Source organism: Pan paniscus, chromosome 17 (genome assembly GCF_029289425.2).
Source record: "Pan paniscus chromosome 17, NHGRI_mPanPan1-v2.0_pri, whole genome shotgun sequence".
In the NCBI taxonomy this organism is placed as follows: Eukaryota; Metazoa; Chordata; class Mammalia; order Primates; family Hominidae; genus Pan; species Pan paniscus.
In genome coordinates, this window is record NC_073266.2 from 76,979,162 (window position 1) to 77,005,456 (window position 26,295).

At 44.7% G+C, this 26,295-nt stretch overlaps 1 protein-coding gene across 4 annotated transcripts in view; it reads right to left on the reverse strand.

Moving 5' to 3' along the window:
* The window catches only part of CCBE1 (collagen and calcium binding EGF domains 1), a 311,854-nt gene that overhangs the window by 53,290 nt on the left and 232,269 nt on the right, over positions 1–26,295 (reverse strand). For all 4 annotated transcript variants that reach the window (XR_010110159.1, XM_055102383.2, XM_008952636.5 and 1 more), the window contains exons 6-7: positions 14,782–14,882; positions 7,914–8,034 (exon numbers count right to left, since the gene is read on the reverse strand). Coding sequence is in view for 3 of the 4 variants with exons in the window: in XM_055102383.2 (XP_054958358.1) it covers positions 7,914–8,034; positions 14,782–14,882 (222 nt within the window). In the remaining variant the exon portion in view is untranslated. The remainder of the gene's footprint in view (positions 1–7,913; positions 8,035–14,781; positions 14,883–26,295) is intronic.

Below are 26,295 nucleotides of genomic sequence, written 5' to 3' on the forward strand. Positions count from 1 at the left end.
TGCCAGTCACACATCCACTCAAGCCAAAAACTGGAGAGTCTTCCTCTATATTTCCCTGTTTCTGCAACCTCCTTTTTGAATCAGTGGCCAGCTCCTGTGCATTTTACCTCTTTAACATCTCACAGCTGTCTGCTCCCTTCTATCCACTGGATCACAGCAGAGTAGTGGCCACCACCACAGAGAAGTGGTGATCATGGCTGGAGAGCAGTTAAGAGTACAGGTTTTAGCATCAGGGAGATTTGGGTTTGAATCTGACAAGTTGCCTGAGCTATCTGAGCTTTAGTTTCTCATCTCATCTGTAAAACTGGGCTAATAAAAATCTTCCTTATGGAGTAGTTGTATGAAATGAGATTTCAGATACACACACACCACTTAGTATAGTACTTCACACATAGTAAGTACTAAAACATCTGCTAGGCCTTCCTTATATTTGCTTTCACTCTTGCCTCATTGCTAGTCTGTCTGCCCCTCACCAGTCTTTTCACCCCTTGCCTATTTTTGACATTTCTATAGGGATGACACATCTAAAACAAGTCTTACTATGTAACCCACCTACTTTCAACCTTTTGGTGCAAATGTCTCAAGGCACTGGGTGGGTCAGCAAACTCACTCTCTCTTGCAGGCCCCAGAGAAATATCCCTTACTTCTTAGTGAGGGGTAGGAAATGTTCTTCTGGCCAAGATTTGCCACAGGTACAAGGCATGCTGGGGGATGAGTTGGGGGATGTGGGGAAGATCATCTCATCCCAAGGCCCAGAAGCATAGGTCATGCTTAGGATTGCAGCTGGAGCAGGAGAACTGAAAATGTCCCTTTGCCCCACAACTCTAGCATGGAGTAAGTAATAGCAATCTACAGTGTGGGGAGAGAACCCCTCTGTGGCACAGGTGTGTGTGTAGGGGCTGCTGAAAGCTCAGAGTATAAACACTGAGAAAAATCCACTGGTAACCTAGGCCTCCACTAAGCATAAGGTAACAGCATCCTACCATTGGAGGAATTATTTGAAGACTGTGGAACACAAAGTAAATATAGTGACAATAAAGCCAAAACCCAGCTCAGTTATTCATTAGGTTGACTCAGCTTCCCATGGCAGTGGCCTGACAAAAGAAGAGAGTACCCATCTCCAGGAGTGATAACCATGTACCTCAGTCTCTACTGTTTCTCTGCAAATGATGTCTGGCATTCAGTCCAAAATTTTCAGACATGGAGAGAAAAAGGCTGGGCACAGTGGCTCACACCTGTAATCCCAGCACTTTGGGAGGCTGAGGCGCGCGGATCACCTGAGGTCAGGAGTTCGAGACCAGCCTGGGCAACATGGTGAAACCCCATCTCCAGTCAGGTGTGGTGGTGGGTACCTGTAATCCAAGCTACTCAGGAGGCTGAGGCAGGAGAACTGCTTAAACCTCGGGAAGCGGAGTTTGCAGTGAGCTGAGATTGTACCACTGCAGTCCAGCTTGGGTAACAAAGCGAGACTCCATCTCAAAAAAAAAAAAAAAATCAAAACAAAAAAACACATTGTCAAGTGATAGAACAATCAGCAGGAGAAGCCTCAGAGGGGACCCAGTGTTGGAATAATGAGATATGGGCTTTAAAATAACAGTATGTGAACAGTGCTGTTGGAAAAGATAAACAGCATGTCTGAACAGATGAGGGATTTCAGCAGAGAGATGGAAATTAAAGGGAAAAGTCAAATGGAAATGAAAAATATAATATCATGTATGAAAACAATATAGGCTCATCAACAGACTGCTCGCAGCTGAGCAAAGAATCAGTGAACTTAAAGATAAGTCAACAGTTACTCAGAGTGAATCACAAAGAGGAAAATAAAATGAAGCATCCAAAAGAGGTGAGATAATATTGAACCATCTAACATAAGTGTAATTGGAGTCCAAGGAGAAAAAGAAAACCCTACAGTGGCTCCCCTCTGCATAGAGAATAAAGCTCTAACTCCTCAGCATAGTATTCTTGTTCATTCTTGTCTTTCTTGCCAAGCATTTTTTCCACGATTGCCTGCTTCCTAATCGCCCCATAGTCCCATCCTCCCTGAATAAACCATACCATAGCACACAATCCAGCTCACACTGTTCTGTCTTGTCTCCATCACCACAGATCACCTATCTCCAAAAACATTTTAACATCTCCCCTGTCGTACCAACGACTATTATCAGACAGGCACAAAAACAGATGACTTGTTAAACTCGGTATAGTCTCAGTGCTGTGTCGATACAGGCTTCTGAAAGTAAGAATTAACTGCTTTCTTCATTGTACATGCTTGCAGTATATCTACAGTATAATGTATGTGTGTTTATATACATTCATGCGCTGTACATGTATGTGTTTTCTGTTTATGCGTATCATTTTCTTCCGAGCATTCTTAACATTTAAAAACTGGGGCCAGGTGCGGTGGGCCACGCCTGTAATCCCAACACTTTGAGAGGCTGAGGTGGGCAGATCACTTGAGGTCAGGAGTTTGAGACAAGCGTGGCCAACACAGTGAAAACCCATCTCTACTAAAAATACAAAAATTAGCTGGACTTGGTGGCAAACGCCTGTAATCCTAGCTGCTTGGGAGACTGAGGCAGGAGAATCCCCTGAACCTGGGAGGCAGAGGTTGCAGTGAGCCGAGATCGTGCCACTGCTTTCCAGCCTAGGCAACAGAGTGAGACTCCATCTCAAAAATAAATAAATACATAAAAATAAAAATTGGGAGATTTCATACAAAAATCTGGGTTTCTGGCTCTGGTTTGAAACAGGAAGCACAAAAACCACAATTCCATCATCAGCACAATCAACTGGAGTTCTCAGTAGGGGCTGCCCCTTTACATGGGGTGAGTGCTCTCTGGTTTGGTTAAGTTCCCTTGTTTCTAACTGCTCCCCTGCCCAGCTCCCTTCTATGTATCTATGTGACCTGCCCATCTCTGTAGAGGTTGAGGGGTTGTGTTTTGTTTTGTTTTTCAATTCTTTTCAGAGGCCTGTATCGACACGGCTCTGAGACCATACCGAGTTTAACAAGTCATCTGCTCTTGTGTCTGATAATGGTTGTTTGCATGTGTGCCAGAATACAGCATACCACCTTATCATGGAAGCTGATGGGGAAGAGACCTTTAGGCGTCATCTATCTTGACCCGCAGCACAGAGAGTTGTAAACAGCCGCTTTGTATTGGGTTGGGTTTGCGGCGCTTCCCCACTTGTGTGTGGAACACAGCATTTCTGCCCACACTGGGGACTCTAGTGGACACCTTGCTGGCTCGAGGGCCGCAGCTGTGTCTGTGGGGCAGCACCTGGGTACAGACATCAGCGTGTTCACCTCTGCTTTAGGCCTTGAACATCAGCTGGGGGTATGAGGGAAGAGAGAGTGGGGACCTGGCAAGCATTTTTAAAAACTTGTGATAAAAAATACACAAGATTTGCCAACTTTTTTTTTTTTGAGATGGAGTCTTGCTCTGTCACCTAGGCTGGAGTGCAGTGGCACAATCTCGTCTCACTGCAACCTCCACTTCCCAGGTTCAAGCAATTCTCCTGCCTCAACCTCCCAAGTAGCTGGGATTACAGGTGCCCGCCACCACCCCTGGCTAATTTTTTGTATTTTCAGTAGAGACGGGGTTTCACCATGTTGGCCAGGCTGGTCTCGAACTCCTGACCTCAAGTGATCTGCCCACCTCAGCCTCCCCAAAGTGCTGGGATTACAGGTGTGAGCCACGGCCCCCAGCCCATCTTAACTATTTTTTAAATGTAGTTTAGTAATGTTAAGTATATTCCCATTGTTGTGCAACAGATCTCTATAACTTTCTCATCCTGTAAAACGGAAACTCCAGACCACCGAGTAACTCCCCATTTTCCACTCTGCTCAGCCCCTGGTAACCACTAGTCCACTTTCTGTTTCTATGAGTTTATTTTAGATATCTTATATAAGTGTAATTATATAGTGTGTCATTTTTTGTCTAGCTTATTTCACTTAGCCTAATATCCTTAAGATTCATCTATATCGTACCCTGTGTCAAAATTTCCATCTTTTTAAAGGCTGAATAATATTCCATTGTAAGTGTATGTCACATTTTGTTTTTCCATTCTTATCCATTGATGGACACCTGGGTTATATCCATTGATGGACACTTGGGTGGCTTCCACCTCTTGGCTATTGTGAAAAGTGCTGCTATGAAGATGCGTGTGTATCTCTTCAAGATCCTGCTTTTAATTCTTTGGGGTATATTCCCAGGAGTGGCATTTCTGGATCTCATTCATATATATACATTTTTTTTAGTTAGGGTCTTCGTTGCCTAGGCTGGCCTCGAACTCCTGAGCCCATGTGATCCTCCTGCTTAAGCCTCCTGATATGTTTAATTTTTTGAGGAATCTCCACACTCTTTTCCACAGTGACTGAACCATTTTACATTCACACCAACAGTGCCCAGGGTTCCAATTTTTCCATATCCTTGTCAATACTTATTTTCTCGGTGGTTTTTTTTTGAGAGGGGGTCTTGCTCTGTCACACAGGCTGGAATGCAGTGTTGTTTTCATGGCTCACTGTGGCCTCGACCTCCTGGGCTTAAGCGATCTTCTACCCTCAGCCTCCTGAGTAGCTGGGACTATAGCCTGGCTAGTTTAAATTTTCTCTTATACAGACAGGGTCTCCCTATGTCTCCCAAGCTTGTATTTTTTCAAAAATAGTGGCCATCCTAATGGGTGTGGGATGGCATCTCACTGTAGTTTTGGTTTGCAATGCTCTAATGATCAGTGATGTTGAGTATCTTTTAATATGGTTTTTGGCCATTTGTATGTTTTCTTTGGAGAAATGTCTATTCAAGTCCTTTTCCCATCTTTTTAATCAGGTACTTTTTTGTTGAATATTGAAGTTCTTATATATCCTAGATACTAACCCCTTATCAGATATATGACTTATAATTATTTTCTTCCATCCTGTAGGTTGTTTTTGCCCTGTTGATTGTTTGATTTGAGACACAGAAATTTAAGTTTGATGTAGTCCCATTCATCTACTGCTTTTGCTGCCTATGCTTTTGGGGTCATATCCAAGAACTCATCACCAAATCCAATGTCATGAAGCTTTCCTCTATGTTTTCTTCTAGGATTTTCATAGTTTTGGGGTCTTACATTTCACTCTTTAATCCATTTTGAGTTAATTTTTGCAGATGGTGTAAGGTAAGGGTCCAACCTCATTCTTCTGCATGCAGAAGGACATTGTGTTTTAACCCATTTTAGATAATCAGCTCTGTGAGAGCTTGAATTGTGTCTTATTTATTAGCATATCCTCAGATAGTCCTGGATACATAGTGGGCTGCTTAGTAAATGTTTTTTACTAAGTGATTGCATTGAAGAGACTGAGAAGATTGTTATACTATACTTGTCTCATAATTGTTCTTTTAAATGCACGTAGTAATTGCTTTTTGATCATACCTAACCCCTAGTACTGACAGAGCAGTGACAAGATGGAATGACAGTCAGACTCCAGCAAATAAAACAAAGAAACGGAGACTTTAAACTTTTCATATTTAGATAAGTCTTTTTTAGTTCACAGAATAATTACGCCAAAGTTAAAAGCAGTCGATGTTCCATCCAAACATGTCTCACACCCCTACTCTTAATACTGGTTCCAGGTATATCTACAATGAGTTTGGGAAGGGTGCCAGATCCCTCCTTTTACTAAATATTTTACCTCCAGTAGCACAAAAAAGAGGCCAGAAATAATATCTCACCCACATTTACACAATCAGTACACTACAGAGATCACAGTATGTCAAGTGCCTTTGAAATGTGGGACTTTAATGTACAAATGGCAGCACCTTACGTATGACAGTGGAGGCCAGAAAGCAGCAGCCACCCCCTTACCACCAAAGCTAAGCAGATTCCAACCCAGAGTAGTTTCCTGTATTGGTGCTCCAGTCTGATTCACCACAGGCCTCGGAACTGGACTTTTATTTAAGGGTGGGAGAAAGCCTATTAGCATTCTAGCTTCCCTAATAAGTCTCAGTGGTGGGTACCACAAACACTAGAAGTTAAGAGAGAGAAGGAAATGGGTTTGGAATGTCCCCATTCAAAGGCCGGGTCTGTTTGCAAAAGCTTATTCATCCTCAATCATTCTCTGCTCCATCAAGGACCCTGGACAGCTCAAACCATGTTACAAGCCAGATGGCAGCATTGGAGAAGAAAGCTTGCAAGGCATTTATTAAGCAAGACAGCCAATGGCTCCCCTGCTCCTACAGGTGGTTTTGTTCTAGTGATCTATAGCCTGGAGTTGACTTCCTCCAGAGAAGCAAAGCAAGAGCATTCTCTTAGAGGAGGGTGGAGAGCACTATGCTAGGAAGCAGTTTATAAGGAGAGACCCCAGTCTGTTCAGAAGCAGCCAGAGGGTGCCTGTGTGAAGTGTTTGCTGGTGAAAACTCCACCATGACCCAGAGTACCTCAGGCCAAGGGAATGAATGAGGATAAGCCAAATCCTGAATCGTCTTATTCTCTGGATGGACGGAGACTCAGGCTTGTGTTTGAAGAGTTTAAGACATAAGTGGAGAGAAAACACACAAATCCTCCGTGAAGAACTCTGAGCTTTTGTTCTTGCTGACTTTCCAACCGAAAACCCACCTGTGTCCTTCCTCCTTGGGCAAATTCTACCAGTCTGCCATGTCCAGATCAAACCTAAATGCCGCTGACCACTGCAGACTACAGTGCTCACTCCCTTCAAGCTCCCACAGCAGGAAGCATCTGTGCACTTACCTGGAGGGCATGTGGGTACTGTTTTATTCTATTTGCATATGCTCTATGTGTCTGGTCTTCCCAATTAGGATGTCAAGAGGTCATTCATAATGCCTAGCACACTGCTAAGCAATGATAGCCAGGGATAAGGCACTCAAAGGTTTAGAATCATTTGCTAACACTAAAGTCATTTCCCTTACCAGTGTGGAGAAAAAAGTCTATTGCTCTATCTATGGAGGTACTAAAAATATAAAATAACTTGGAACTATTTTTTTAAGTTCTCATTGTATATTTCCTGATGAAATGATAGGATGTTCGGGATTTTCATCCAGTTGATAAGGGTGAATATTCAGAAACAGTATACTGAATGAAAGAAGCTGAAAGTACACATTCACAAGAATTTCTTTATACACACATATATATACACACATACGCATATATGTGTGTATATATATGTGTATATATATAAAGATTCTAGTGATATGGAGTTCTAGAACAGGTAAAACTACAGTGAAAGAAAGCAGGTCAGCGTCTGCCTAGACTGGGAGTTGGGGAAGTGGACATGTGCACATGGACAGAAGGGAAATTTCTGGGGTGATAGAAATGTTCTATATCTTGAAATATAGGATGGGAGTTACATGGGTAAATACATCTGTCAAAATTTGAACGGTAATTTAAATGAGTACATTACATGTCATTTGTATGTCAATACAGTTGACTTGTAAAAACATATAGCTAGGTATAAAAATAAATATAGCTATAAATATGCGAACAAATAAGGAAAGGTGGAAGGAAGATTGGGGAGCAGTAGGAAGAGGCTGGCTCTGAGTTGTTAGAATTGGGTGAGGAGCCCCAAGCAGGGGGGGTTCATAATACTGTTCCATTTTTGTATATGTTAAAATTTTTCCAGAAAAAGGTTTAAGATAGTTTTCATTTGGTTTTTTTAACTTAAAATGATCTTTAGGAATCTTATCCAATCCCAGGACAATGAGCTTTTTCTCCCACATTGCTATTGGCTATGAGGGTTTCTCAGGCTTGAGGGCCTATTTCCCAGGCTCTCTCATTGCATGGGTGTGTGGCAGTCCCATGGACACCTGCCTTGTTTCTCCTCGATGGAAGCTGGAGAACACTGTCCAGGCCCCAGCAAATGTGAGCTTTTGGCAGGCTTTTTCTGTTGGTGATCACCCTCCTGTGCCCTCCTCCACACTCACCGGGAGGGCCCTGGCCCCCAGGCAGGCCAGGAGGTCCTGGAAGGTAGGTGTTTGAGGCCAGCACCTTGTCACCAGTGATATACTTGCCCAGGTCAGCTGCATTGTTGGGGAGCAGAGCAATCTGCAAGGAGAAGAGGAAGCCTCGGTCAGGAAGCAATGGCAGAAGAGAGCCTCAGCATTTGTCTTGGTGGGAGAAGCTGCAAAGCCTTTTCATGAGACTTATGTATATACTTTTTACTAGAGCTAGTTAGAGCTCAGAGAAACTATAAAGAGCCTCTTTCTAAACCTAGAGGCCTTCTAGGGCAAATAACTTGTATGACATTACTCAGCTAGTTAGTAGGTGAGCTTAGATAAGCTCCAGATGGCCTAGATATCACTAGAACTCATTATTACCATAATTAATGGGATCTACTTATTTCATACTCTCAATTTTTCAATGACCTATTTTATGTCTCATTTATTGAACACCTACTATGTGCAGGTCCTGGCTTGGTTCTGTGGCTACAGTGGTGACCAAGACATGGTTCCTGCCCTTAAAGAACTCTCAGCCTTGGGAGTTAGGACCGAGAACATGGCTGACGGTTCCCCAGCACACTCAGGGCTGACCTTCAGTACAACTGGGCAATCGTGACTGTGGTGGCTGTAAAATGTGTCCACAAATTCTTTGACACTTTGTGATCATGGGAGTCAATTCTCCTTAATAAACTCCCTTTCATATACACATCTATCCCATTAGTTCTGTCCCTCTAGAGATCCCTAATACAATTCCCCTGTGATTGTTACTCAGAATTCAGTAGGGATGACTGTAAGAATCAAAATCTTGTGCAATCTGAAAGCCAGCTTTGTACAACTTCAAGTCAGGGCTCATGATTCAGAGTCACCACTGTGTGCCTGGGATATATTTAAAATGGTGCTGACATCACTGTGTCATAGTAATAGACCACCACAACCTGCAGGTGGGTACCTGTGGCCCTGGGGAGGAAAGGAGTGAGCCTCTTCCCTCAGTGAGTGAGGGAAATGTATCAGTAAATCTACTGCAACCATGAGGCAGTGGGTCAACACTGGCAGCTGAAGCCTGATCCAATTTTATCATCTGCTTCCAACTAAGAAACTGAAATGTGGGTCCCACTCTTGGGCCTTGGAATAAGGCAGACTTACCTTTAAATCTGAGCCCTGCCACTTTCTACCTGTGGGATCTTGGGTAAGCTACACAACCTGGATTTCCTCATCTATAAAATGGGGATGGTAACGGCCACCTAGAGGCACTGCTGGAGGGTTAAAGTGATGTTGTCTTTAACGTGCCTGACTCAGTGTCCAGCCATTGTCATAGACCAGCAGAAATGCTGTCTGGGGGCCTGGGCACTGTGGCTCATGTCTCTAATCCCAGAAATTTGGGAGGCCAAGGCGGGTGGATCACTTGAGGTCAAGAGTTCGAGACCAGCCTGGCCAACATGGTGGAACACTATCTCCACTAAAAATACAAAAATTAGCTAGGCATGGTGGTGCACGCCTGTAGTCCCGGCTACTTGGGAGGCTAAGGCAGGAGAATTGCTTGGACCCAGGAAGTGGAGGTTGCAGTGAGCCGAGATCGCACCACTGCACTCCACTCCAGCCTGGGCAACAGAGTGAGACTCTGTCCAAAAAAAAAAAAAAAAGAAATGCTGTCTGGGGGCTGCTCCTGACTTTGTTCCTAAGTAGCTGTGTGACTTTGGTAAGTCCCTTCATCCTTCCAAGTCTACAAAATGTGCAGTTTCGACACATGATCAAGTCTTCGTATTTAAAATTTTGTAAACAGAACCTCAGGATGAGGCCTGCACACAGATGGGCTCCAGAGATGCTCCCCTATTCCCCACCTATTTCCCCCAGTCCTCTTTGCTTGATTTGGCCTCTTGAAAAAGTGATGAGGTAAGGTGGCAAATGTTGACCTCAGTGTCCCGGCTGACCTCCTGGCTGGGTGGCTGCATCCTGGTTCCCTTCAGCCCCTCTGTGTGGCAGCAGGAGTGCAGAATGAAGGCACTGGCACTTTAGAGGCGGCTGTCCAGAATCTCTGGCCCCACTTTCTGCATAAACACAGCAGACGATGGGCTGTGGGAATGGCAGGAGTTTGGGAGGAAGGTTGTAGTAATGTAAAAAGAGTCTGCATTTCTCCCGGATTCCAGTCAATGGAATTATGCATATCATTTATCTCATATTAGCCTTTGTTAGAGAGCTTTTGCCTCAAAGAGCTGTCGGGATGAATCCATGAGATGCCTCTTGAAGGTACTTTGTAAAGAGTGCTAATAAATAATATTTTTACTTGCTAAACATTTGTAGAGCTCTTTCTAGATGGATGGCGCTGTTCTCAGTCCTTTGTAAATATTCGCATTTGATTATCATAAAATCCTTAGGCAGTGGGTATTAATGTTGTCGTTTTTTAAAAGTAGAACTGAGGCACAGAGAGGTTAGGTCACTTACCGAGAGTCACACAGCCAGCAAATGGTGGGTCTAGAATTTAAACTTAGCCAGTCTGCTTCCAGAATCTGTGCTCCTAACCATTAAACCAAGCGGCAACCTACAGTCACTTTTTAAATTTTGTTTTGAGACAGAGTCTCACTCTATCACCCAGGCTGGAGTGCAGTTGTGCAATCTCAGTTCACTACAACCTCTGCCTTCCAGGTTCAAGTGATTCTCCTGCCTCAGCCTCCCGAGTAGATGGAGATTACAGGCTCCCGCCACCACACCCAACTAATTTTTGTATTTTTAGTAGAGATGGGGTTTCACTATGTTGGCCAGACTGGTCTGTATCTCTTGACCTCAAGTGATCTGCCCGCCTTGGCTTCCCAAAGTACTGGGATTACAGGCATGAGCCACTGCACCCAGCCTACAGTCAGTTTAATATGGATTCCCAATAATCCTGGGAAGACCCATTTTATAGAGTAGCAGAGGAAACCACACATTATTGAGAGGCCATATAACCACCTGAGGCAAAGGTGATGCTAGACCGAGCAGGTGCAGCCATCGGGTTGCAAATGTACTCACTTGAAATCTTAGGGGCCTCTAAATTCTCAGGCCTAACTGTTGGCCCCACTTCATTTGGCCATTGTTTGCTGATTTAACACCGTTGGCATGGTTTCCCCATAAGATAGTAAGTTTATTTCAGGCAGAATCCTCTCCATAGTGTTTTGTATTTCCCCATTTCCCAGCACACAGTAGGTGCTCAACGAGCACTTCCTGAATGATTATCCACACTTCCCTCAACTGCTCAACGTGGGGAGAGTCACTGGTTTAAGAGTAGAGAGAGAGATTCTCAACTCTCCAGGCAGCCACCCAGGGAGGCCGAGCACACCAGTCAACCCATGACAGGCTGAGTGCAGGCTTGAGTGCCAGGCCTCTCTTTGTGGAGTCTCCCTTCCCAGGGAACTCTCTGCAGCAATTTCACTCTCAAATCTGATAGTCCCTGCTGCCAGAACACAAGCAACTTAAAAAAAAAAAATGGACAGTAGAGTTGGCTCTGAATTTTAAGCGCTCTCGCGGGACAGAGACCCATCTAAAAGTTAAATGACAGGCATCGAATCTATCCCCACACTCTCCCTTTCTCACCACATCACTTGTTTTCTTCCCACACCACAGAAGAAGTGGTGGAGGTGGAGGCACTGAGGTCTATACACCATTTAAAAACATGTTTTTATTGCAAAATAAAGCAAAGAACCTGGAAACTTCACAACACAAATATATAACTTAGCAAATTGTTATAAAGCAAGCACCTCTTCAGTTGCAGCAAACCACCATGGCACATGTTTACCTGTGTAACAAACCCGCCCATCCTGCATATGTGCCCCAGAACTTAAAAATAAAAAAAGTAAGCACCCTTTTAAAGAACTCCCAAATCAATCCAACAGAACTTTGCCAGCCACCCCAGACCCCCTCCTTCCACGTGCCCCATCCCAATCAGTCTCCTCTCTTCCCCAACAAGTCACCACTTTCCTTTCATAGTAATAACTTCCTATGTTTTAAAAAATAATGTATTACCCAGCTGTGCATGCCTAGATAATATGGTTTAGTGTTGCTCATTTAAAAAGTGATAGGTCCTTTAAGTTTCCTATTGTCTGCAGACTGCCGGAACCCAGGGCATTTGACCTGCCGTGTTTCCCATGGTTGGAATGTTGCCAACTGGATGTTTGTGGTGTGGTTCAAGGTGTTTAAACACCGTTTCATGCTGTGGGGTTGGCCATGGTCTAGGACTGCTAGCATCTCCTTCTTGGCTAATGTTTATTTGGGCAGATGTCCTATGTTCTTTTGTGAACAAATGGCATTAGCAGCAGCAAGACGACATTAAAAACCAACTGACAGGCTAGGCACAGTGGCTCATGCCTGTAATCCCAGGCCTTTGGGAGGCCGAGGCGGGTGGATGAGGTGGTCAGGAGTTCAAGACCATCCTGGCCAACATAGAGAAACCCTGTCTCCACTAAAAATACAAAAAAAATTAGCCTGGCATGGTGGTAGGCACCTGTAATCCCAGCTACCCGGGAGGCTGAGGCAGAGAATTGCTTGAACCTGGGAGGCAGAGGTTGCAGTGAGCAGAGATCACGCCACTGCACTCCAGCCTGGGCGACAGAGCGAGACTTCATCTCAAAACAAAACAAAAACAACAAAACCAACGGACAGTTCAAACACTGGCACAGGAGTAGAAATGAGAGGACCTAGGTTTTAGGCCTGCCCTCTCGGACGGTTATTGCACCTCTCTAAGACCATCAGTATCTTTTCCACGGGGTCATGGTGCTAATTAAATGTGATTCTGGATATAACGCTTTCTGGGCTGTGGAATGCAAGACATTCTAATAGGAACCTTTAGAAATAAATTGCTCCTCATAACATTCCTTGAAAGTCTACATTAGCTTGGGATTGCCACAATGCATTTGCAGAAAGATTTTGGTATAAGGTAGAACGATGCTAGTCCAACTCAATTGCATAAGAGTTACTGGAGTATTAAGATGACCTCGTGGATTTTTACGTAGCTCTCCAGCAGGGTCTTTGAGGGTGACAAGTATTTCAATGCAAGTTTCTCCACTTCTTTATTTTTATACATCACAAAAAAACATGGCAAGGAGATTAAGGGAAAACCACACTTTGATTTAGCAACTGAATTTCTGAATGACTTGTGCTATTTAGCCCCCTGTTCCTAAAGATCATCCTGGCTGGAAATAAATTCCCTAAGGCACACAGATTATTTCCAGGGAAGGAAAGTGAGGGTAGCTTTATGCCTTGAGAGGTACATCTGGAGATATTGATCGACTGCCTAACCCAAGCCCTTCTGGCTTATGAAATGCAAACTTACTTCTTCCTCGAACCCTTCTCTGGGTTTGTTCAATACAACTAACATCAACCTAAGCTCAAGCTGGGGATATCTATGTTGGATGTATTTATTTATGTCTCTGTGTTTATAGTGATAAACAAGGTTTTCTGCCTAGTCTTCCTATTAGGATCATAAGCTATTTAGGGTTAAATCTATGTTTTATTCATAATTATCGATCAGATATATACATGTTTCTGTTAAGCAGATCACGTCATCAGTGTCGTAAAGAAGGCCTGCAAACCATTTCTCTTCTCAGCCTGTTGATCTACTGAACTGGTAGCTGTGGTTTTCATTAGGGGCTGGCTGCATGTTTGTTGAACATGGGAAAGAGATACCATCTCAGGCTTACTCTCAAGCCCTTTAGAATCACTGGATGCCAAAGTTCAACAGGGCAGATACACCTCTCTGATGTGCTAAGAGCCTTGACTGGAAGCCGTTAAACAAACAAAACAAGAAGATGTTTTATCAGTTTAAGGGTGATTTCTGAGTCCCTGACAAACTAGCAAATTGAGCAATCTTAGGTAGAATAAATACTGTTTATCTGGGTCCAGGACAGTTGTTCAAGAAGTCAGATTGCCACACCCATCCCGGGGCATTACTCACAGCAGAACGGTGTTACTAGAAATCTGCTATACCGTCAGGCATTCGGACAGCCTTTTATAAAGTGCATTAGTCCTCATCCTTGGTGACACAAAGTACCCACAGGGCTGCTTTTCTAGGTGCAGGGAACTCAGAAAGGGCATAGGCTATAATTTTCAAAAGTGAAAAAGAAAGCTGCTGCAGAAGTTCCTCACCAGCTTATGGCAGTTTATAGAGACAATATTCTCTATAAATAATGTACAGATCTTAGATAAAATAGAATTACTTAGGCACATGTATTCCCTAAGGCACATAGATTATTTCCATAATCTATGGACTTTCCGAGGCCATGCCTGGAAATTTGTTTTGAGTTGGAGTTTCACTCTTGTTGCCCAGGCTGGAGTGCAATGGAGTGGTCTCAGCTCACTGCAACCTCTGCCTCCCAGGTTCAAGCAATTCTCCTGCCTCAGCCTACCAAGTAGCTGGGATTACAGGTGCCCACCACCACACCCAGCTAATTTTTGTATTTTTTAGTAGAGATGGGGTTTAACCATGTTAGCTAGGCTGGTCTTGAACTCCTGACCTCAGGTGATCCACCTGCCTCAGCCTCCCAAAGTGCTAGGATTACAGGCGTGAGTCACTGCACCCGGCTGGAAATTTATTTTATGAGAAGTTGCAATAGCCGTAGCTCACCTTATCTATGGCTTTGCCACGTGTCCCTTACCTAGTGTCCATTTTAATAATTGCCTCTGCAATCCCTTGCCATCATTGTGTCCTGATGCCCCTTGGATGGCTCTGAGGGTGGGCAAAGCATCCCAAGTCCATGCAAACCTCACTGGCATCAACTGCGTGAATGCTCAATGTGGATATTTTCTTATTTGTAAATATCCTTCCACCTGGCCTTGGCCAAGCCCTCCTTCCATCAGGCATCATCGTTCCCACCCCAGCGGCACGTACCTTTTGCTTCAGCTGCAGCACGGTCTGCTTCATCTGGTAGAACTCCTTGCATGTGGCACAGCAAGTTCCGGCTTTCACCACGTTCTCAGACTTCTCATGGCCTGAGAAAGGAGATAGGCTCAGTCCTGTCTGGGAGGCTGGATGGAAGCCAGACCCAGAGAGACAGCATCGGGAAGGGCGGTCCCAGGGACAGAGTAGCTGACAGCGGGACATGCGAGGGCTCAACTGTGGGTGATTTTACAGCTCTCGGGTCCTGCCAGCATGCCCCAGGGTCAGGGAAGAGGGGAGGACAGAGGGAGAGGGGCCCTGCTAGAAGCTCAGCTCAGCTGTTCCTATTTAGACATGCCAGGAAGACCCTGATCTTCCTTTCATGTGTGAAAATGCGTACCATGGCCTTTTATCAGTGCTTTTCCAGAAGGCAGGCTCTATAAATCTGACATGATTTATACTCCCCTTAAAGGGCTAATGTTCACACACTGTCAATATTCCCCAAGTGCAGGCACTGGGCCTCAAAGCTGCCTTTATCACCTCTGCTAGTCCAATTCTTCAAAGGGAGCACAGCAGTGGGCCGGGAGCTGACCTCACTGACGCGTGAGGCCAGGATGGGAAATGCCCCAGATACTTCGCCACTCCATCTGGGGCCATTCAGGACAGCAATGGAAACGCAGTCGGGCCCAACCACTGCAAAGGGTCCCAAAGCCCTGCTGTAGAACACTAGGTGCTCCATGGGCTTTTTGTAAAAACATTCTTTGCTAAAGGAAAACCAGGTGAAGTAAATGGTGATCTGGCCAAGAATACAGACAGCTCTCTTCTTCCTGGCACTGGAATGGCCTACTTAAGCCTGCATGCTGGGGAGACCAGACACCTGGGTCACCTTGCTGCTGAGGACCTTGCACAGACTGCCAAGGTCTGTGCCAAAGGTGGCAGCAGTGTGGGCTGAAAGTGCTAGGTTGAGGGTGTTTTGTTCAGGCAGGCAGGACAGTTGACACCCAGGGAAGCATAAACTCTCCTTGCTTAGCAGCCCTTTGGCGTCGGGCCAGGTTTGCTCTTTGTGTGACATAATAACCACGACTATCTAGAACGCAGACTGGGGAAATCGGGTAATGCGTGACCATCTCTTGTGCTTCCTGGCCCATATACTTTGCTTCTTACTGTTCCTCTCTTCTGCAAAGCCCTCTGTTCCATCTCCACTTGTTGAATCCCACCAAGACGCAGATCAAATGTTCCATGAAGCCTGCTCTCTACCCACGGAAGTCTGAAAATCAGGCAGCATTTACCGTGTGTCCCTCCCACTCACAGGCTGGTCTTCTAGGCCTCCCTGGAGAGCGTCTCTTAGGGCGCATGCCACCATGTAAGCTGCCTAAGAACCAGGCTCACTTCTTGGTATCTCACATAATGGATGCTCGAAAAATCTTTGGGAAATGGATTGTTACAGGTTGAATTGTGTCCTGATTCCCAGTGCTTTAGAATGTGACTTTATTTGGAAACAGGATCACTTCAGATAAAATCAGTTAAGATGAAGTTATACTGGAGTAGGATTGGATCCTAGTCCAATATGATTGGTGTCTTTATACAAAGAAACTTGTGCACAGGAAGAATGCTATGTGAAGATGAAGGCAGAGGTGAGAGGCAGTGGAAGCCAAGGAACACCAAAAATTGCCCGCTGATGACCAGATGCTGGGGAAAGGCATGGAATGGATTGTCCTGCACAGCTGTTAGAAGAAACCAACCCTGCTGACATCTCAGACTTCTAACCTCAGACCAGAGACAAATTTCTGTTTCAGCCACTTAATTTGTGGCATTTTGCTATGGCAACCCTAGGAAACAGACACTTGAATGGATGGAGGGAGAGATGGGCATGAGGGCAGCCCACATGCAGGCAAAACTTCCTGACACAGCCCGACTGCCCAGTCCTCTCCCTGGTGACATATGTAGTGACCAGGGCTTCTGCCCTTTGGGAGGTGAGCAGGCCCAGAGGCAATCTGGCAGCTGAGCTCTCAGACTGTGCACCTTCAGCACAGCAGCAGGCAGTTTCAGAGCTTACCCGCTGCACCGCCATCCCTGCACCATGGGAGACCTGGGGCTGGCAGCACCCAAGCTAGGTACACATTTCTCAAGCCAGCAGGTTGACACAAATGATGCCATGCTGTGTAGTTGAGTTTCCACAAGTGACAGTGTAATTGTTGAATATACAGGGTCAACCTAGCTCTTTAGGCAGGTTTTGAATGTGTCATCGGAGAAAAACACTTGAACCTCTGCAAAAGTGGCAGTTTTTTAAAATCCACTTTATGTGTAACCAACATAACAGGGCCATCTTGGTAATGCCTGCTTTCTAGGCGAATTCCCGTAGCTTCCTCACCTGTACTCCCTTCAATTGGCACACTGGAGGGATGGTTTTGACTCACTGCAGCTGTGTGATAACGAGCTGAGCAGTAAGGGGGAATAGGGAAGGGCTTGTATCAGAGATGGTGGAGTGAACTGATCACCAGCACAAACTTGAGTCCCACTGTTCTGGGTGCAGGTCCCATCTCTGTCACTGAATAGGCTCAGCGACCTTAGGCAGGTTACTTGGCCTCCACAAACCCCACCTGCCTCGACCACAGCCCTGGAATTACAATTCCCACTACATGTGGCTGCTGTGATGACTGCGCAAGGTAATGCACGGAAAGCCCTCAGCACACAGCTTGGTTGTAGGTAGATGGGAGGCGATGCCCAGCAGTTTTCAGGCCCACCAAACCCCTTAAATTTCCTTTGCCTGATAATCCCAGAACCCTAGAATAACAGTATGAACATGAATAACAAAATGAGGGAACTGAGGTCTGGCGACTTCCCGAAGGTCACCTAGCAAGTATCTGAGGTGGGTTTAGAATGGAGTTGTCCTGAAAATTAAGTCCAATACCTTTTCCACAAATCAGATGGTTTCCTTTGGGTTTTTTACCCCTGTTCAATGTACCAATTTATAATCCTATGGAGCTTGAATACTCCTGAGAATCAGAATTATTTAGCTCAATCTCCAACAGAGTAAGGCAGGCAAATTTCCACGCAATAATATACTTAGTTGTAAAGGGCTGACGCCTTAACTTTGGTTGTGCTGACTGCAGGAAATGGTGGGCTCTTGCATGAAAAGATGACCCAGGCTCCAGGTTTATTATGTTAATACCTAAGGACAGATGAATGACATCCATCTTTCCCAACTAGTCTTTCATCCACTCCATCTCATCTACTGGTCAATTTATAGAATACCATCATCAATCTAGTCTGTCCATCAATCCATCCATCCATCCATCCATCCATCTATCCATCCATCCAACCATCCATCCATCCTTCCATCCATCTTCCCATCCATTCCATCTTCCTAACCACTTATCAATCCGTCTGTCCATCCATCCAACCTTTCCTTCCTCTTATCCATCTATGGAGCATCTGCTGTTAGCCAGGTCCTGTGTCAGGCACTGAGAATGCAAAATAAGTGAGGATATCTGTTTAACAATTTTCAATTCATCTTTAAGAATCTAGCCCTGTTGGCAGAGCTGGGCCGCCATGAACAAAAGTTACAAGCTCATGTTTCTGTCCACTTTTACTTTTACATACTGTTAAATTTTCCAAGTGTTAATGTGATTAACCAATTCAACAGCTTCATGATAAGATAAACCTCTTTACCAGATTCTCGACTATTTCATTTAGATCATGGAATGTTAGAACGTATCTTTAGTTCAATCTCTTTTGTAGATGACAGTGAGATCCAGAGAGAGACAGTAACTTGCCTTAGGTCTTTCAGATTGCTGTGTGAAGAGACCACGAACTCAACTGGGTCCCAGCTGGCCGTTTTGGAGGAGTGGGTGCACGCAGTGAGCCTGCTATTGGGAATTCTGTTGAGAACACCTGAGAGCTATCTGCCGGCCAGGCTCCAGGGCAGAAGTTCTGCAGAGTGACCTGTTACATGCAAATTCCTGGGCTGTTTTCTGTTCCTTTGTGGAATTGTCAGAACACAGTGAACAAAGATTAACATTATCCAGAAGACTTGAAGCTCCTCTGACGCAGAAGTACACAGCATGGTAGTAAGGAGAGTAGGCGCTGGTGGAGTTACATGATCAGAACTTGAATACTGATGCTGCTAACTAGTACCTTTTAAATTGGACAAGTCATGGTTTCTGTGAATGCCCATTCTTTGAACGGTAAAAAGGTAACAGCACCTATCACTTGGAGCTGCTACGAGGAGCCAGTGATAAGATATGTAGGTTCCCAGAACAGTGCCCAGCTTATGTTAAGAGCTCTATTCACAGTACTCATTTTTATGTTATTTATTGTTGGTATTACTATGATTCAGTTCTCTACAAAATCAGATATGTGGGGTTGGGACCTCATCACCTTTTCAATACAGCTCTCAAGGGTTTAAAGATAAACAAGGACTCATACCTTTTGTATATGTAGACCTGGAACATAAAACCTACTCTGATGACGGGGTCACATCCACCTTGTAATTTGTCTGCAATAATGTCAACATGGAGCTACAAATAATCTCACATATGCTACATTGACAGTTTATTTAGAAATTGGGGTAGATATCGCTGCATGTTTTCAATCCTCTCAACTAATGCTGTGGTCACACTTCTGGGAAAAGCCTAGGATGGTATCACTTAACATTTTTTCTTCAACTTGTTCAGATTTTAAAGGTGCAATATTATTGATTAGCCACATGGGGGCATGAAGCTCTAATTTTTCCTGAAGTTGACCAGGACGTCTATCCTAAGCATTAGAAGTTGTAATGCCTTAGATATCTTAGAAAAACCAAACAATGTTCCTGAAATATTTTATATGGGCAGTGTTAGAAATGAACAAAGCATGGTTGTGTTTAAAAGTTGATCGTGCAGATTTGTGTTCTGGCTGTAATATCCAACCCCAGAGGCACATTACAATCACCTGGAGGGCTTTTAAAATATGAATTCTGCTGCACACCACCCGTCTGGGGATGGCAAGGCAACAGTATCAGCATTTTTAAAAAAGCTCCCCAGGTAATTGCAAGGTTGAGAACCGCTGATCTATGGATTAGTGGAGCTTGAAAGTAATATGAAACACCTGGCCATCTGACACTGACCTGTAATAAGTGATGCCAGGGGTCACGGTCACGTTATCAGAAAATAAACAAAAGTTGAAAAATAAAGACTGGCAAGCTAATTACTATTGGAGCCAACATTTCCTTAATTTGTCTCCCTATTGAGGCTACAGACTCCCTGGGGTGACTAAACTGGCTCCGGCTACATATTTTCAAAGAGAAAATCAAAGTGACTGAATGTCCATTAGCCAGACAGCTTGTCTCACTGAGCCTGAAGCCAGTGGATTGCAACCTCTCAAGCCTCAGAGGCAGTCCTGGGGCCACCCTCCCTTCTCTCCTCCTGCATTCCTAACAACCAGCTGAGGTTGTGTTTGATTTCAAATTCCTCTGATTGTAACAATACAGGCATTAGATATGCAAAGTTAAAAAGGAAAACCAAGGAGGAAGAGATGATTTCAGATCACATGTGGTTATACTCAAGAATCACTCTCAATTCATAACAAAATGACCATAACGAAATATTGAGCTTACTAATTAGTCCAAAACAGATGAAAATGCTTATCAGCTTCTGATGTTCCGGAATGTGGGACTCTTTTTGGCCTGTGACATTTCTTATTGCTGAATTGAATGTTTGGATGTGTAATAATTCATCTTTTAGATATTTTGAGGAAAGTTCTCTGCTTAGAAGGTGTGGAGGCTGGGCATATTTCTTAGATGGAGGACTAAGAAATGAGGCGTGGGCCAGGAGCTGTGGCTCACGCCTGTAATCCCAGCACATTGGGAGGTCTAGGTAGGCGGATCGCCTGAGATCGGGAGTTCGAGACCAGCCTGGCCAAGATGGTGAAACCCCATCTCTACCAAAAATACAAAAAGTTTTAGCTGGGCATGGTGGCGCACGTCTGTAATCCCAGCTACTTGGGAGGCTGAGGGATGGGAATCGCTTGAACCTGGGAGGCAGAGGTTGCAGTGAGCGGAGATCGCACCACTGCACTCCAGCCTGGGTGACAGAGGGAGACTCCGTCTCAAAAATAAATAAATAAATAAATAAATAAATAAATAAATAAATAAATAAAAATAAAATAAAAAAATGAGGTCTGCACATGGAATCACAGGGCTTGTATCACTTATGTTAAGTCACACCAAATTATGAAAAATGTCTGAAAGGGTGAAAGGGTCTTCAAAGCTCATGTAGTTCAACCTTCTCATTTACAGATAAGGCAACTGAGGCCCAGAGACCCGCTCACTGTTGCTCAGTTAATACTGAACCAACTTTGGTTCCGCATTACTTCAAACTCTCAAGCCTAGGAACTTTCCACTGCATCACAGCTGTTAAAGAAATGATCCCCTTCCCTGCCACCACTGGCCCTTGCTGGGCCACACTGCTGAAGAGTGGAGGCACTTTTTTTTTTTTTTTTTTTGCCAGAACCATCAAAGCCAGCCCCCACCTTCCCAGCAGTCCAATCTCTTGAATCATGACTTTAATGTTCAGGGCATACAATGGCCTGTCCTTTCTCATAATTTTAATTATGTGTATGAATCGCTTCCCTCTACCCTTCTCTCTACCCTTGAGTTTCTACTTTCAAATATTCCTGGTTACTGGTGTTTCAATTTTGTTTTACTAAAATATAAAATCAAATGCTAGTCCTCTGTGCATAGGTGATAAATTCAGTGGAGACAAATTACTGAAAATACTGTAGAAGGGTGCTGCTGGAGAGCACCCTTAGTGGAGTCATATCAGGTTTCCCTTTTAAAGACTATTTGCAATTGCTATATTTGGGGAAGGATGTCAATGGAAGAGAAAGAGGAGAGGATTCCCAGCCAAGTGTAATCTATTTTTTTTTTTTTTTTGAGACAGAGTTTCACCCTTGTTGCCCAGGCCAAGTGCAATGGTGTGATCTTGGCTCACTGCAACCTCAGCCTCCTGGGTTCAAGCGATTCTCCTGCCTTAGCTTCCCAAGTAGCTGGGATTACAGGCACCTGACACCACGCCCAGCTAATTTTTTGTATTTTTAGTAGAGACGGGGTTTCACCATGTTGGCCAGGCTGGTCTTGAACTCCTGACCTCAGGCGTTCCTACCGCCTCAGCCTCCCAAAGTGCTGGGATTATAGGCCTGAGCTACCATCCCCGGCTGCCAAGTGTCATCTTTTGCGATGAGTTTTGAATTACAGTAAGGCTCAATGATATAACCAGCAGAATGCTATTGATTAAACAGGACATCCCTCATTATAGTCACCTGTAACTGTCTCTCATTATGGCAGAATGGAAGGTAGTATCCTACTTCCATTCATCAGATGCCATGCAGTCTACAGAAAACACTCCTCTCTGGACTCCGGCCGCTTCATCTGCTGATATCAACATCCTTGCCTGAACGTTGACCAGATGGCTTATTGTTTGGCCCCAGAGCTAAGATCTTTGATGCTAAGTTGATATTTTCTAAACTGTTTTTCAGGATACCATCACTTGTGATGTGTCTGTAGGAATAATTTTGGGTTTAATCAAAGTTTATTTTCTTTTTTTTTTTTTGAGACAGGGTGGAGTGCAGTGGTGCAATTATAACTCACTGCAGCCTCAACCTCCTGAGTTCAAGTGATCCTCCCACCTCAGCCTCCTGAGTAGCTGGGACTACAGGCATGTACCACTATGCTCAGCTAATTTTTAAACAATTTTTAGTAGAGATGGGGTCTCACTATGTTGGCCAGGCTGGTCTTGAACAGCTCAAATGATCCTCCCACCCTGGCCTCCCAAAGTGCCGAGATTACAGGTTTGAGCCACCACACCTGACCTAATTTTTTTTTTTTTTTAAATGGCAATCTCTCTGGGCTTTTAGTGCATTCTAATTGTGACCCCTTAGGAAGTGGGTGCAGTGATGCACACTCCTCCAAACACCTAAACACAGGACCTTAAGAAAGATATGCTTATTAACAGCTCACAGGAACCCACAGATCTGCAGAACATCATGTGGGGAAATGCTGCAGTAAACGGTGGAGATAAAATATGTCTTTAATGCAAATAATACTAGAGAAGATACCAAAAAACACTGTAAAATAGATCCTCTAATATTACTACTGCTCAGGTATTTTTACTGAATTCTTAGCCACAGAGGTCACACTGGTCATCAACTAAAAATAATTCTTGATTTCTTGTACTTATCTGAAACTTTACTTGAAAAATATTTAAGAAGTACATTTCATTTCTCAGGGAAGGAAAGAGGTGCATGTAGTCCCAGTGGTGACGTAGCAAGAGACTGCTAATTTCTGGGAACTTCCTTTTCCTTCCCCCTTTCCCACCCTAGCCTGCCCCCAGCCCTTTCTGGGCCCACACTGCTGAAGGTTGGAGGCACAGGTGACTGTCTCTCACCAGGGCAGACCTTGTCACTGCACTCTGACCCACAGCAATCATACCTCACTGCAGCCTAGACCTCCTGGGTTCAAGTGATCCTCCCATCTCAGCCTCCTGAGTAGCTGGGACTCCAGGCATGTGCCTCCACACCCAGCTAACTTTTTTGATTTTCTCTGACTTACAGCCACCACCAGGGCACCACACAGCAGGGCCATACACAGGGCTTGCTGCCTTGGGGACTGAAGAGGAATGTGGGTGGAGGATCTAGGAATTACTGCAGGAGGTGGAGGCTACCTGAGACCAAAGCACAAATAAACTCAGCATTTAAAATCTGATACCAGTCTCTGGAAATTCCATCCCGCTTCTCTGGTCATTGCTAGTGATGGTTGGTCTCCCTGCAGGCCACTCTCCCTCAGCAGGCAGGAACTCCTTGTGGGCGGGGCCAGGTCCTATTATTTCTATATCCCAACATCGAATCTCAACCTGACCCCCAGCAGTATTGTGTTTGTTGTTGGGGTTCCCGGTGATTATGCTCAAGCATAAGCCTTGGTTGCTGGAGGCTGCCCTTCATGAGCATATAAGTGGGATTTCACCTATAGATAAACGTGAGGCAAAGAGACAATGGACTTGCCAGGCTGGGCTGTCCATAACCCATGGGCTACCTGGCTCAGAGCATAGCTGAAAATCCAATTCCCAAAATGAAAAATTAGAAAGCTGCTTTCTTGTGACTGATTCTCAAGCAGGCCCCACACATTCATAGATCAGTGGCTAAATAGCTGCACCCTGTTTTTCAGTGAGATTCCTGTTTTCAGTAAAGGACATCATCTACGAGGTAAGTTACACTTGCCTGCCCCTCCCCCACTGTCTCCACCATGGGACAAAACTCAGTGATTTTAATTTGGAACTTAAAAAGTAGTCAGGGCATGGTGGCTCATGCCTGTAATCCCAGCACTGTGGGAGGCCCAGAGGCTGGCGGATCACCTGAGGTCAAGGAGTTTGAGAACAGCCTGGCCAACATGGTGAAACTACTAAAAATACAAAAATTAGCAGGGCGTGGTAGCAGGCACCTGTAATCCCAGATACTTGGGAGGCTGAGGCAGGAGAGCCCCTTGAATCCGGGAGGCTGAATTTGCAGTGAGCTGAGATTGCACCACTGCACTCCAGCACTCCAGCCTGGGCAACAGAGCAAGACTCTGTCTCAAAAACAAAACAAAACAAAACAAAACAGTGGTCTGTAAATGTTACTTTTCTCCAGTCAACCTGTATGATCAACAAGCCCGTTTCCTCTGCCCTATGAACACCCCTGGGCAGGCACATGCCACATGCTTCAGGCTTTAAGAAGTGTCACCAAGTCCTCAAATTCACTCAAATTATTCAAATCGCCCAATCCTAAACTGGTTCCAAAGACTTATTTTGCATTTACTTCCGACATATGGCAGCTTCCTTGTGACTCAGCCCAGTTGCTTGTCAGAATTTCACTTTGTAGTTCTCCCTTGCGAGGCAGCGGAAGCTGGTCCTCAGCTGTTTGCTGTCCTCAGCTGATGGCTGCTACCTTCTAGCCCTTTTTGAAGCTTGGGCTACACCCAAGAATCACCACCTCCTGAGTGCCCAAACAGCTCTGGTTTTTTCATTTCTGGCTATGGGTGATTTGTCCTAGGAACCCCAAAGGAAGGTTCAGGCCCAGCCAACCTCTCCCGACAGAGCTCCAGCCACCTTCCCTTCCCAAGGTAAGTAGAGAAGAGCTAAGCCCTAGGCTTGGGGAAGAGGACAGCAGCTTCCTGGGCTACAAGTAGTGGGTACAGGAGCTGGTGGCTGTGTGGCACCAGCCTCAGGCCCTCTAAGTGGCTGAGGGCTTTCTCCCCAGGGAACTGGTCCTGCCAGCCATTGTCAATGGAGTCCATTTTGCTTCAAAGTTCACCCTGGCTAGAAAGGCCCTTGACATTCAGGCTAAAATCCTACATTTTCATGGCTAGGCTGGCACTGACAACTTGGCAGGGGCACCAGAGCTGCTTCACACATGCATGTGGTGGTATTTTGATGACAAGGCATTGCCTGGAGCATTGATATTAGTTTAGGGGCTCTCTTTCTCCTTTCTCTTTCTTCTTCTCTCTTCCTCTTCCCCCATCCCTCCCCCTTTTCCTCTCTGCCTCGTTCTTCTTTTTTCCTCCGAACTCAAATAAGGAAATAACCCAAACTTCAGCTGATCATATGCTTGAGTGACCAGACATCTCAGCTGAATGTCGCTGACATAATGTAAATCAGCTTCTCAGCTCTGTGCTAAAGGCCCAGCTTTCAGAAATTTTCCAACTGCCTGTGGACTGATACTTCTGTGAAACACAAAGATGAACCACTACAAAAATAAGATGTAAAATGCAAGCATAAATTTTTGGATTTAAACAAAATTCCTCTGTCAGATTGATATAAAAATTTTTAAACACTCTCAATTTTTGTTTTTATCCAATTGTGAATCTTGCCTGTCCCTAGACCATATTTTGAGTAGCATGGATACAGATTGTTTACCTTACAAGGAGATGTTTCATATTTATATTTCAGCCCATTTTCTTTAGGAAAACACAGCATTTCTGGCCTCTTCTCTGCTCATCTTAGTTTGTCTAAACACATATCTAAGCTCTACTCATTTCTCTAAGAGCACACCACTTCAGCTTGGCGGAGAGCTTCCTCCAGTACACACTAGCTTACAACCCTTGAGCTAATGGGCATCACTCTTATTCTTTCTCTTTAGAAGGAGTTTGAACTTATATTCTCTTCCCTAGGTCCCATTTACAATTCATATATGTGCCCCTTCCTGCCCACTTGCCTGCTTGTCCTCTGAGGTACCTGATTGTGCTCTTAAGTGAATATATAAAAATATATGTTATATATATTACATATAACTACATGAATATAAAATACATGATATGGTTTAGCTGTGTCCCCACCCAAATCTCATCTTGAATTATAGCTCCCATAATCCCCATGTGTCATGGGAGGGACCTGGTGGTGGGTAATTGAATCATGGGGGCAGGTCTTTCCCATGCTATTCTCATGATAGTGTATAAGTCTCAGAGATCTGATGGTTTATCAATGCAAAGGGCAGTTCTCTGGCACATGCTCTCTTGCC